The following is a 13972-nucleotide window of genomic DNA, read 5'->3' as shown; positions in this document are numbered from 1 at the left end:
ACCAGACATTTAATTAGGAAGAGCTCTTGATTTCTAATGCAGTGTTATTTCCATCCTACTACCCCACTTTTATTACTGTATTCATTCATTGGAAATCTTTCAAAGAAATATGCAAGGCAGTGAATTTAGCCTTTACATGACCAGAAAGTCCTTACCCATTTCAAGGTGGTGACAAGTGGGTAAGGGGACTCAGCATCTCCAAAAGGAGAGTAAGTCCCTGTGTTTCACTGTGTGCGTTATTTGATTTTTTGAATGCAAAACCTTCTCGATAGGCCAGACCTTATGCTCTTTAAAATGCTAAGGTCATCCCCACCAATTGGGGATGTAAGTGACAGAATACGGAGAACTTCCTTAAACAGGAAGGACCTTAAGCCGTGATTTAAATAAAGAGGACACTGAAGAGAAAGAAATGTTCGGTGTTACTTGGTGTGTCTAGTTTTTTGGTTCATTGAACAATATGCTTTGAAAAAGTATAAATGAAGAAAGAAATGAGTGAATGAATGAAAACTTCTGAAAATGCTTTCTTCTCCCTCCCACCTGGATGGTCCCAGTTTGTTATTACAGGGTTCCACTTAACAGCTAGGTTGTTGGTGTAATTTATTAAAGGGAAAACAAAACAGCATTGTTTGTAGAATAATTACTTATTTGGATTTGAATTTCATAATTCCAACTATATCAGCCCATAATAAAAATGCTGAATTCCATTTTCTTTTGCCCAACCCTATCAATTAAGCTACAGATGATATGTAGCGATGTGTTAGATATATCTAAAAATAAAATTCGTATCAAGGCACTCTATGAGGAACCCACAGGTTTTGGCAATAAAATCTCACTCGTGAAGCATATGCCTCAGGATTAAATGGCAGAATTTGTACCTTTTTATGACATAACAATACTTTCAAACAGTACAATTGTTACAGAAACAGACTGATTATCTATTTAGCTTAATGGCTTACAAATTTCAAACTGATTCAACAAGTCTTAATTGCCAGGCAATGAGCCTTCTTTTAAAACCTCAGCTTCAGGGCGCCTGGGTGGCTCAGTTGGTTAAGTGCCCAACTCTTGATTTCAGCTCAGGTCATGATCTCAGGGTTGTGGGATTGAGCCCCGCATCAGGCTCTGTGTTCAGCACAGAGTCTGCTTGTCCCTCTCCCTCTGCTCCTCCCCTGCCCACTCTCTCTCTCTTTCTCTCTCAATCTCGAACACTCAAATAAATAAATAAAATCTTAAAAAATAAATAAATAAATAAACCCTCAGCTTCAGTAGTTATGAGAAAAGAGTTGACCACTGCTATACCCTTTAGACACATTTTATTTTTTATCTCATCTGCTAACCTCTCAAGGTATTAGACCTCCCCTACAGTAAAGCTCGAGTTTTTATACCCCACTTATTATTGAATTATTTTGTACTTCCTGTTCGTTTCATAATGAGCAAGCCAGAAAATATTATTGTACCCTAGGTTAATACACCTGAGCACCCGTGAAACAACCGAATTCCCCAAACAGGGTTACTTGAAAACATGAACACGAAGAATCAGCCACCTACTTGAAACTGCTTTCTCATGGCAGCTAATGATATAATGATATACTTTGCCAATCGGTTCAATGAAAGCCATTACAATATTACTCTAAGTGTAATCCAGGAGGCATATTTAGGATGAGATAGGCTGGGGATGAGGAGGCTGCTGTAGCCAGACAATCTTTTCTCGGATGGTATCAAAATAATTGCTCCAAAAAAGCATTTTTTTTTTTTTTAAAGAAAAAAAATCCCTATATGATAACAGCAAGTGGTAAAGTGACAGTTTCTGGGTATGTGTGAGGAATATACCACAAGGGTCATTTTTCTGAGAACACTAAGTCCTTCTAATATGAGTCCATGTTTCACAAAGGAAATGCCTTTTAATCACCATCGTCGCAAACACACCAAAACGTTTTTTTACACTTCATTACCAAGGGAGCTTTACTAAGAAATGGCCCCTTTTCTTCTGTTCCACTGAATACTCAAACTGAATCTAGTGACACTGAAGACTCGTACAGGTCCTCCTCTGATTACTCTAGAAGTAAACGCTTATATGTCAAGTTTCAACCTTAGTAGCGTATTTGGGATTGATGAATTCCTCAGATGACAAAGTTAGCCTAGGAAGAGGATAGTGGCTGTCGCCTCACAACTCGAATATAATTCTAAAAATGTCCTTTTCAAACTCGAATTTGCGCATTCTTTCAAAATGGAAATCTGTGCTTCTCACCGAAACTTATATCATTTTTCCAACCTTGAAATCCTATAAAAAAGGCGGACTCCTCTGCACTACCTTAATTTCTCTGAAGAGGGAGTATAAGCTCTAGCAAAGCAGAAAACTCACAAGAGCCCTATACCTATGCAACAGCGGCAACTACCAAAAAAAAAAAAAAAAAAAAAAAAAATCAGAATCATTCACATGCTGCCGTTTTGAGATAAAATAATTGAGTATTTAAAGCTACAAATTTTGCACCGCATTTTATAAAAGCTCTTATTCCTTTTTAAAGAGAGCACACTCCAGTACACAAATACACCCTGGGACAGTTGAGATCAAGGCTGAGAATCTCATGCTAGTGCTTGGAAATGCGACTTTATGTTCAGTTTAAGAATTCAGTGCAATTTATTTAAAAAACAAAACAAAGCAAGTGTCTGTCAACAGCCTGACAGAATTTAATCTGCCTTAAGAAAATACAACTTTGCTATTTTTGAAGAGACTCTTCATTCCTTTCAGGGTTATTGCCACATATTCTGAGAGAATCTTACTTAGTCCTCCAAGTTCTCTCTGATTTTGATTTATGACTTTCAAACAAAAACTTTACAATTGTTTGAAATCAGGAAAACACACCTTGAAAACGCAGAAATCGTCAGTGCTCAGGAAAAAAAAAATGAGAAAACTTCCCTATGTTAGAAAATAAAACGAATGGTTCAATCAATGAAATACCCGGAAGTTGAAAAAATGGTACCCAACCAAATATTAAGCCAAGCATCTATATTATTCCAGAAACATAAAATAAACTCACAGTCAAACCACACGCTGCAAAACAAGTTTTTATAATTTCAGAATGCATGCAAGCCTCTGACAATTCTCTCTCTAGGTAAAGCAGCCTTACAGCTTCTTGGATTTCTTAATAATTAAACCACTCAGACGGCAGAGTCCAAGACTTCACACCAAAATATACTCTTCAGTGCAAGTGATAAAATAAGGTTCCAAATAACAGTTTCCTGAAACGTATTTCTCCTCTCTTAACAAATGAGGCCAGTTTTATACTAAATGCTATTGTTCCAGTTGTTGAAATCTTAACAAAAGTCCCGATAAATCTTAGCAGGTGAAATATCGAAAACTTGGTTAAAAATAAAAATACACACGTGGGTGGGGGGAAGAGATATCACGCACACCATCTTAGAAGAGCTTGCTTAGTAGAATAATCAGACAAAGGGGGCCGGGAAGGCATGTCTATTGAGGAGGAAACTAGGTGGTTGTGTCTCATTTGAGTGTTTGACACATGTATCTTTTCATTTGTAAAGATAATCATAGAAGAGCTCACAAATACGCAAACCTTTCTTCTATAGTTGACTTTTGTGTTTTTCTTCTCCCTTACATTTCTTCCCACTTTATATTTAAAATATACACACCAGAAGTCATCCTTTTAAGGGGAGAAGGAATAGATCTCATAACAGAGAGGATGATGGAAGAGAGATTTCATTATTCCAAAATCCCAAACAAAAATACAGAAATCTTGTAGCAAACTCCTGAGAGATTGGAATGCCTAATGGTACATATGTTATATATTTGTATGACTCTCATATGCTTTTTGAGATATTCTTAATAGAATAAGAACCCCCAATAAAAACTTTAAATACAGAGATTCTCCTATATTTGTGTCATAACCAGCAATTCATAAAAAAAGCATAACGTCCATAGCCTCCAACGGCAATGGAGACGATAAGATTGGTTTTCAAAGAAAGAATGTATATGCTGAACTTCTGAAGCTGTTGGTTTAGTAAATTCAGTATTAACTGCACAAAAATATATGTTCTCTGTGATGAACATTTTCTCAACTTTCAAGGTGCTCCCCCGTGTCATGTTACCTAGTCTGTGTAAATTGTGTGAATAGTACTTTTGTCCTATTGGGGATGATTTAATTGTATTATACTTCATCTCTTTTCTGTCTATACATTTTCATAACTAGTAAGCATAATTTTAATATCCAAACTTTATATTTCAATATCTTTAGTTGGAGAATGGGCACAGTAAGTTTAAAGTTAACTATTGTGAGCTATCCAAAGATTTTAATGTAAACACCTATAGTTATACTTTTTCACAAAGGATCTACCTCTCAGGAATGAACGTTGATGAGGCCCCTCCTTTTATATCCTATCACATAATTGGCTACTCTAGAATTTCCTGCAAAGGAGGGTGTCCAGGTGGCTGACGCTTAGGTCATTTTAAAACTAATATAAATTTTATTTTAACAAAAGTTGTATTATCCCTCAAGTTAAAATTTTGCTGACATGTAATAGCATCACTGTGATTTATGATCAATTTCAAAGTGATGGGGGAAATGATGTTTTCAATCATATGTAATTTCTGAGCTTCTAAGAAGGAAAAAAATGATTACCAACTTCTCTTTTACATTGTGATTTCCTCAAGCATTTAAGAAAAAAAGGTTTTTTCACTAAAAATATTTTAAGGTATGAACTCTACATCATTTTTGAAACCTTCAAATAGGAAGGTTTTTTTTATATAATGTAAAAGGCACAGGACACTTAATGCCATCAACATTATCCAACTTTTCCTGATATTCCTAATAATATCTTCTGTAAAAGAAAGTCTCATTTAAACCTTAAGATTTTATTTTAAGAATTCTTCTGTCAAGAAAATTGGTAAACCTGGCATCTCATACACATTGAATTTTTATTTTTCAAGCCTACCTAATGATTAACTCATTCCAAAGTTTCTTGGAGTGCCCAAATCTTATTTTAGAATCTTTACTATCATAGAGATTGTTGTCCTTAGGATCCACATGTCCAAAATTATCTCTGACCACCTAATGCAAAGCTTGACAGATCTATGTGATTTTGAAAACAATAAGCAAACAAAGAAAAACAACTGTAATTTAACATTAAAAAAATAGACTTTACTGAAAAGTTCAGTTTGGAAAAATCACTGGAGACAAGACAGGTCATAAGCTACTTCTAAGGATAAAACTTCTTATTTCTAGAGAAATCTGAGTTCCAAGGATTCCAAATGGGGAAGACAGTGACTGTCACTGAAGTTTCAAAACTCAATTTGAAGTGAAGACAAATTCTACCCATGTTTTCGAAGTAGAATGGTTATCGTTGTTAATACTTTCTGGTTAAATGCATGTCATTTCACATTCAAATTATAAGAAGATGGAGGTTTTATGTGTTTCCATATTGGTGGGCACAATAAAGTTCCCGGAAGACCATGTCTTTGTGCTTTTAATGTGTGTTCAGAAAAAAATATTTTAGAACAGCACAATGTGAAAATTTTTTGCTTTCTAGATTTTAATGCCTCCATGTAAATGTCTAAGAATTATGGATCATTTTCCCCAAAAATGTGATTTAATGGGTGTATTTTTCTCTGCATGAGTTCACGATTCAATATGTATGACGATTCGGCTATACAAAGAGAAGAAATCTGCTGGAAAGAGCAGTAAAGTTGCAAAACATTACGTTTAAGATCTAGGATTTAAAGAAGAAATCCAAGACATAGAAATCAAACCAGAAGTTCACGTGCAGATCCAAGAAATCAGACAGGTGAAATAAATTCTGGCGTCAACAAAAAAAAAACAAAGCTTTACCATTAAACTCTCATCAAGAGATGAGGGCTACAAGAAACCGGTATGTGACTGAAAAGAACATACTACAATCTGAAGAGAGAACACGAAAATGTTCTGCAGTACTAAGCAAGGCTCTTGTGGGCAATTAGAGAGTTGTCATTTCACACAGCCTTTCCTTTAAAGAAACATCATTCTAGCCCTAACTACAGGCCTCTGTGGTCCAGGGGGACAGACTTCCTTCCCTCCACTGCGCCTGTACAAGGCGACCCCTCAGGATGGTGCTCCCGCCACCCTATCACTGTCACGCTTCCACAGCGACTCGAGGTCTCTTAGAGGCTGTGCACAGCACAAACACATTGAAGGATCCTGCCAGATCCATGGCATGATGTTGGGCCAGGCTTATGTTTCCTCTCTCCCACAGATGCTGCAGTATTTTCAAAAACAGGGCCAGGCAAGCGCCTCGCTCTCATTTTCTGTGAAGATCCAGCCTAATGGCGACAGAAGAGGTCCAGCCTCTGTCTTCTGGTAATGCCACAAATAATATCTGATTACAGATGTTACAGTTTAAATTCTCTTTGTTTTAGGTTAAGGAAGAGAAAGGGCCCATGTCGAAAAGGAAAAAAAAAGTGAGTTGACACAACAGATTGTGACAGATTTATTACTATTTATCATGGTAAATATGTATCGAAGAAAACATATAAATGTCTTTATCTAGTCATAATCACTCCAAAGAAAACCTTTTATTAGCCCCAATTTCTTATTATTTGTAATAAAACTATTCACACATACTGAAGCAAGTTTTAGGAACTACCTCTTATCAGATTTATATTCATAATTTTTATTTGAGCTTAAAAAAAGGGTAAACATGGCAGAGGTCTAAAAATATGAAAATATGGGTCTACTGGGGCAAACGTGCCACAGTGAGTACTGCGGACCCTCTCTTTAGATCAAATTAAAACATATACTTTGTGCGTAAATAATAAGCAACCCAATAAATACAACAAAGCTAATATAAACTAAGTAAAATTGTGATTAAAACAGAGCTGAGATTTTTTTCCAAGTCGTAACAATAAATAGACGATTGGATTCTAAAATCGACCAAACTAAGTTACTCTTTTTTGCTTAAAAAAGAAAAAACAAACAAAAAAAAATAACAAGGATGAAATTTCCATTTCAATTGAATTTTCCTCCTTGTCTTTCCAAAAACAGGCTCTATTTACAAAATTGTTCCTTAAAGACCATTAAAACATTTAGCCAAGATAAATTCTCTAAGAAGAGTAAATCCTGAACTGACCATCGAAAGCCAAAAATTAAATAATACAAACTAAATTTCCAATTCCAGATCCAATGGGAAGAAAGGAAAGATACTTTTATATTTCTAAGCATCTGACAACATATCAACAACACACAAACTGTCTAAATAGCAAAGAAAAAACTGTGTCAGTGAAATTTTCTACAGTGGCCAGTTAGCTCTAGGGTAATACTTAAAAATTTACAATGAACTAGGAGAAATTATTGTTGACAACGATTAAGCAGATAGGTAATATCTAATGCCACACCAAAACACTCCTTAGAAATTGTGTAGATTTCTGCATAATTTTAGTATTGGAAAAAACAAAGTTTATTGGACCCTGAGGCATAAATAAGGTTCTATAGTTTTAAGTTTTCCACGGCTCCTATGGTAAACAGCTATTCTATCATTTCAGAAGAGTCAAAGTCCACTTATTGTATTCAATACTGTCCGTATTAGGATCAGTCATGTTTAAAATGTAAACAGCTGTGAGGACTATATCATTTGAAGTTGTCATAAAAGCTATTAAAAGCTAAAGTTTCATCTACATTAAATCCACCACAAACTTCAAGCTTAAAATATGCTTATAAAAACCTGAGGGAATATTAGTCAATTTCAATACAGCATAGAAATTTAAAGAATAAACCACTGAGTACACTTTTTAAGTGACTTACTGGTAGTCTAAAGTGACTATTTTATACGCCATTGGCAGTTTTATTTACACAATATTTTTCTATATTTATGGATAATTTTGTGATGCTTCTTCAACATTACCAAGTCTATGATAATCAGCATACAAAATCTGTGTTTCTTTCCTGATAAAGACTCACTCTGATATATTCACTTAATAATTTTTTGGATGAGCTGAACTAAAAAAATCAAGTCAAATACACAGGTGTTTGGGTTAATCTAATCTTAGCACATTTGCAAAACCTATTATTCTCCTAATTCATTAAAAATGAAGTAAAACTAATATGTGAGCATTGATTGGTAATATATTTTCAGAAACCCAAATATCATTTTATTTTAGAGAAGAAGAACTTAACAATAGGGCTCATTAGCATTCTTTTCAAAGAATACTAGTGCCCTACAGAACACAGAATTAAATTAAATTAAATCAAAACTGTGTATCTATACCTGTATCTACCTCACAGGAAGGAAGGAAGAAGGGAAAAAAGGAAGAGAGGAACTCATATTTTTATTCTACGTAAGGAGGAAATCGTTAGGAAAAGACTGTTCTAAACAAGATTAAATAAAACCATCTTAGGAACTCAGATTGGAAAATACATGTAAGAATTGAAAATAAAGATATCTTATTTAGTTGTGATCACAGCCACCTTTTGCTGCGTTGGAGACTGGAGGGACCTCAGCAGCGCCTGAGTACAGCTCCAGGTATTAAGAGGACCCAGAATGCTCTTGGTTACAGCTGTTCCTTCTGGTTGTCACCTGGTATTCCAGACACAAATGGCTACTGATGCGGATACCTTGAAGCTTTTATTCAGTCACCTCTCTAGAAAATAGAGACATTCTCTCTGCACTCTGGGCTGAAACCCATGTAAATTTTTCCTAAATCCTCTCCACAAATCTCCTTTCGCATGCAAATCCATAAATCATCATAATACCGACAAAGAATTTAACCAACAGATGAAACTAATACTCATTCTCTGTACAGGTAAAAACTCCTCGAACTTCAGGCACCTTTTCAAGGCTCTCTTCAGAGCTTAACCTGCTGAGTATCAACACAACCACCCAGTCTTCCAGGATATGCAATTAATCACTCCAACGTGGGTCAGGTGGCTGGAAGTGCAGGTCATTCCTACCTCATCCACATTCTAGATAAACGTGCTGCTCTGGCTCATGGCACCTCGTTACTCCCCTCTCCCTCACATCAATGCGAAACAGAACAAAATAAACACTATACAAAAGCAGAAACAAGCAGTACTTACTGAGGATGGCAAACCTGGAGGAACTTTTCGAACTTTCTTTGTCTGCACCTCTGAAAGAAAAGGAAGAGGCGGTGAGGTCCCCGCACGCCCATTTTCCTAACTAAAACAGATTACACCACGAAGCCATTTAGATTAGACCAGATTTTCTTAAGTCGTTACCTTAGCAAAATGTCAGTACCGCTATCGTATTTTATCCTGGCAGACATCAAATTCTGCCTTTTTCATAAAAATCAAGATATTTAACTTTTTTTAAGCTTTGATTTTTTTTTTTTTAAGTTGCCTTATATGGGCAGCCAAGAGAAAACAAGAAATAAGCATACACCAAAATAGTTCTCTAGCTACTAGAAGTTGTTAACATACCCATCCAATGTACTACTGGGGAGGGGTGGTCACGAGCCTGACATTTGAGGAAAATTTTATGGTTTTGGAGGGTGGGGTGAGGGTAGGGTGAGAAGGGTGGTATTAAAAGAGAGAGGAAGAAAGAAAAAGACTACTAATAATCACTCAGGCATTCAAACGGAGGAATACCTTACCCATGGCACCACCGTGAAGAGGCCTCCTTCGGGGGTTATTGCTAGAATACTGATAATACTGGGAGCCAGGTTTGGTGGGCGACAGGGTTCCTGGGGTGCCCATATCCATGTCACCTCCAAGGAGACTCTGCTAAAAGGTTAAAAAGGGAAAACAAACATACAAGGTTAGTTTTTCACATTCACCACCCCCCAACTGATTGTTAGTACTTAAACCAACGCAATAAACAAAACAGCATCTGCTAAGCTGTAACAATTACAACACAACCGAACAAAAAGAAAAGCAGTCTAAGAAGCTAGCCCAAAGTCTGTGATTTTTTTTTTTAATTCTTTGCTTTTGAGAGGGAGGTAGAAGGTGATTCTCTTTAAACAGTATTTTCATCTTAAGACAACTCACATTTTAATTTTTTAAGAAGACGGCATTTATGTAAGACTCGTGTTTTGTTTTGTTTTGTTTTGTTTTTTCTTTAATCTACACTTAGGCTCCTATCTGGGAACTATTCATGCGCTTCCTTCACAAGAACCCAGGGAGAATCTGATTTTTCGGATGCACACAAAACTTGCCCTGGCTGCTCCCACTGGGGGTGAGTGCAGAATGCTCCACTCAACTGAGGACTCTGCCTCTCTCCATCGGCACAGCATTATCCTCCACGGATTTACACAGCACCCACAGAAGAGAAAATGCCAGCAGAACCGGGAGTAAATTCAAATCTCACACTAACTTCCAAAATCATAGAAATAGGAGGCATTCTAAGCTAACAGGAACAAATTAAAGGACATTAGAAGGCCCTCTTGAGGACTACTGGAAGCTAAAACACATCCCCACAGATTAAACATTTACCTGAGCACTAGAAAACTTCCACAAATATCATTAACTTATCACAGTGTGATAAATTACTAAACTTTCGAAAATGATGACACACGAAAGATTCTATAATAATATTACATTTTCTAAAAACTACATAAAAACTTACCCATAATATATAAATCGCCTGATTATACTCTGCATTGAACACATTGTTCTTTTAATTAGCCTGATATGCAAGAAAACAAGTGTAGATACTACCATTTATATTAAGAACAAATTTACTGTTTAATAAAGAAATTTTAAAATTAAGTACTAAAAAATCTAACTTTATCGTTACTTGTAATCAACTTTTACTGACTGAACTAATTACTGTCCTTGATAAAGTACAGAATGTGTTTTCCCTAATCTAAATTCTAATCACCATGTCACTCACAACAGACTTAGGGATGCTTCACTAACACACTATTCACATGCAAAATACTCTAAATAGGCCAATTATGACTCTGCCCCTGTTCCCTGGTTAACCCGCTGAGAACTGAAAAATTTCACGAGGCAGTCACCAACTAAAACAAAGAGTCCTTGTTTTAAATTAAGACAGTCTTTTTGATTCCTAAATAGCTCAACAAAGTGGCATGTCTTCTAGTGAAAGCAGTTGGTCAAATATGACCCATAAGCTGGAAAATCAAAAATTCAAACCTCCCCTTTCCAGTGCCATATAGCTAAATATCATAAAGAGAACCTCTCTATTCCAAGGGATTTTTGTGAGTGCTGGATGAGTAATATATAAAGGACTAATCAGCTACTGACAAGCTTGCCTTCACTGATTCCAGTTTCAGACTTTTCCAAGGGATACATAACAACCATTACTTTAAAATAAAACTTCAAGGGATGAGATTTTAGGTTTGCGGCTCATTTTGAGCAAAAACTCATTGTGAGTATCTTCATATTTGCCACATCAATACCAGATAAAGCCAGATTATTTACCAGATAAAAATCTGACATCCGCATGCTCAATTACTGCCTATTCCGAACTTAAGATATCCAAATGCTACCCAATGACAAACTAAAATATAGAGCTCTTTGTAATAGTTTCCTACAAATCAGGAATCCAACAGCTCACCATCAAATTATTTATCATTTTATAAGTGGCATTCAACAATTTTAGAACCTCAGCCTGAAATTTCACTCTTGGTAAACCTTATTAACAAAATCTGTGTTTAAGCCCAAGTTTTCTTTGAAATTTCCATCAAAAAAGCTGTGGAATGATTTAAATCACAACCTCCTCACAGTCTGGTAAATTTACAAATAAGCCTCTCTTTCATGAGAAGAGGAGTTTGAAGATGACATTATTGAAAACTTTGTATTTTAGACAGACATTACTCTTCTTTCTTCACTTATCTTTTCCTCAAATAATACAAAATATTCAAACAAGACTGAGCAGATATGTTGAAATTCTCGCTTGTCTCCTTAATGAGCTTAACCATTGCTTAATTCTTGTTGGTCCTGGTGGCAAAGGTTCTCACTCCCAAGAAAGTAGATGCATTCAATAGGTCAACATAAAAACAAACACGCTTGCTTTACTGTGTTTTAGCAGCATTCACAACAGAGCTGTGAAAAATGGAAAATGATAACTAGAAGATCGCTCACTGGCTGTGGCTGACCTTACTGTTGTTAATTTAAAAGAAAATCATTTCACGGGCCAGTTGTAAATAAATCATGCACCCAACCCTTGCATGTGCAGCCACACGAACTATGTATGGATGGTGACAGAAGACCAAGACCAGAGAGCACTTCCACACATGTAGAGGCTCATGTTGATCTTTTTTTTTTTTTCTCTTTTTCACAAAGCACATTCCTGTTTCTTTCTTTTTAGACCTGTTTGTTCCTTTTTCTTTTTTCTCTCAGACAATAGAATCATTCTTCTAAAGCAACAAAAATAAGCATTTCCTCATACTTAAGGGGGCCCTAATCACCCCCCTAGGGAAAATTAAGATAAAAATATATGTGTTCCTATTGGAGAGTATACTTGTAAAATGAACAATAACCATTTACTATTGTTTGGCCTTCACGTCACACATTTAACTCTCTTAGCAATGAGAAAGAGGAAAAAAAAAATTCCACTGGCTAAAAAAACCTGAGTTTATGAACTTAGAAAATTAATGGCATTCCATTTATTAAGGTAAATTGAATATGGCACAAAATGGATAAGGCATTCATTTACATATGAATTCACCTGCATGAATATATATACATCTATGTATACATATAAAGACAAATGTTTGCTTAATAAAAGTTGTTTGGAAGCTAAAGTCTACTTTCAAAATGGGCCAATTCGTCTTTGCCTTCAATAAGATTGTAAAGGTTTCAGGGTTTCCGCATTGTGCAAGTTCATGCTCTGCGGTTATGCTGGGTCCCAGTACGGAGCTGCCTGAGTCTGCCAGGAAACACTGGAAGCAAGATGTGGCATCTCGCACAGCTAACCTGTAAATCTTAAACCCATAGTTTAGCATTTTGTGTAACTGTCTGCAATGTGATGAGATGAGCCCTTCCCCTTCTTCACTCCTTATTTTCTTCCAAAGACAAACAATCTTAAGACTTAAAATACCCTAACCAAAAAAATAGAATCTGCTGACTTTGTTAACTGGGTTTAAATATTTTCGGGCCCACCCCCCCGACAACCAATCTTTCATCAGAAAGTCCCACCAGAGCCCCTCAAATGCCAAATGAAGCACTCTGTGAGGGTCCATTTCCATTAAATTTTTTTGTTTGTTCTACATCAGATCTGGGTCTCAGTCTAACACATTCTCAACTACTGCCCCAATTCCTTCTGGGTGGGGGGGAGCATTTTAACATCCTTGATCAACCATTGAACTTTGCTTATGCAACCAAGAATGCAAACCATGAATTAAACTTGAGTAACAGAAAAGCAGCATATATCTCAAATTAGATTTATAACTGAATGGTAATCAAAAATAGAACTCACTGCTTCGAGCTTAAATTATCAACTTTTTTCTTGTTAAACTAAAATCATCTTGCTCTGAACTATTATTTCATTTCAGTCAGCACTTTAAATGTAATGGGTGGGTGGTACATTTCTAAAAAGGAAGATTATATTTACCCTTAATTATAGATATGAGTGAGATCAGAATACGATGAATGCTGCTTTTTGGCTTATAATTAATTCATCTAATAGGTGAATGACCTTGAATTTCAGAGTTGGAATCTGGGAGAGAGAGCGGGGGGTGGAAAAAGAAGTAGGAGAAAAAAATCATCTCTGGGGAAAAGCAAATGTGCCCCTGGTTTCTTAGAGCTTTCTCTGATTTTGCGTCACTCCCATTACGTTGTGATCCGATATCAGACACAACATCTTGGGGGGATGTTGTAGAACAGAGAAAAGCAGTCTCAGATGAAACCAGATTAAGCTCCTTTTCTGAACTATTGCCAAATGCTTGTGAGTCTAATTCATGTTTGGGTATTCTAGTACTCACACAGCTGCAATTCTATTCTTTCATCACAAACCTAAGTGATGTATAGTGGCTTTGTATGGCGAACTGACTCCATAAAGCCAGGAATTTTGG

The 13972-nt window shown here is 36.1% G+C and overlaps 1 protein-coding gene across 18 annotated transcripts in view; it reads right to left on the bottom strand.

The window, feature by feature from the left end:
* Positions 1 to 13972, bottom strand: part of TCF4 (transcription factor 4) — a 349462-nt gene that overhangs the window by 117952 nt on the left and 217538 nt on the right. For 15 of the 18 annotated variants that reach the window (XM_078060267.1, XM_078060269.1, XM_078060268.1 and 12 more), the window contains 2 exons: positions 9590 to 9719; positions 9057 to 9106 (listed from right to left, as the gene is read on the bottom strand). In XM_078060267.1, the coding sequence (XP_077916393.1) occupies positions 9057 to 9106; positions 9590 to 9719 (180 nt within the window). The remainder of the gene's footprint in view (positions 1 to 9056; positions 9107 to 9589; positions 9720 to 13972) is intronic. The other 3 variants (XM_036080757.2, XM_036080736.2, XM_036080739.2) reach the window with 1 other exon arrangement.

The sequence above is a fragment of the Halichoerus grypus genome, chromosome 13, assembly GCF_964656455.1.
Source record: "Halichoerus grypus chromosome 13, mHalGry1.hap1.1, whole genome shotgun sequence".
Lineage (NCBI taxonomy): Eukaryota > Metazoa > Chordata > Mammalia > Carnivora > Phocidae > Halichoerus > Halichoerus grypus.
Note: the sequence above shows the minus strand (reverse complement) of the source record. Positions and strands in the feature narration are given on the sequence as shown.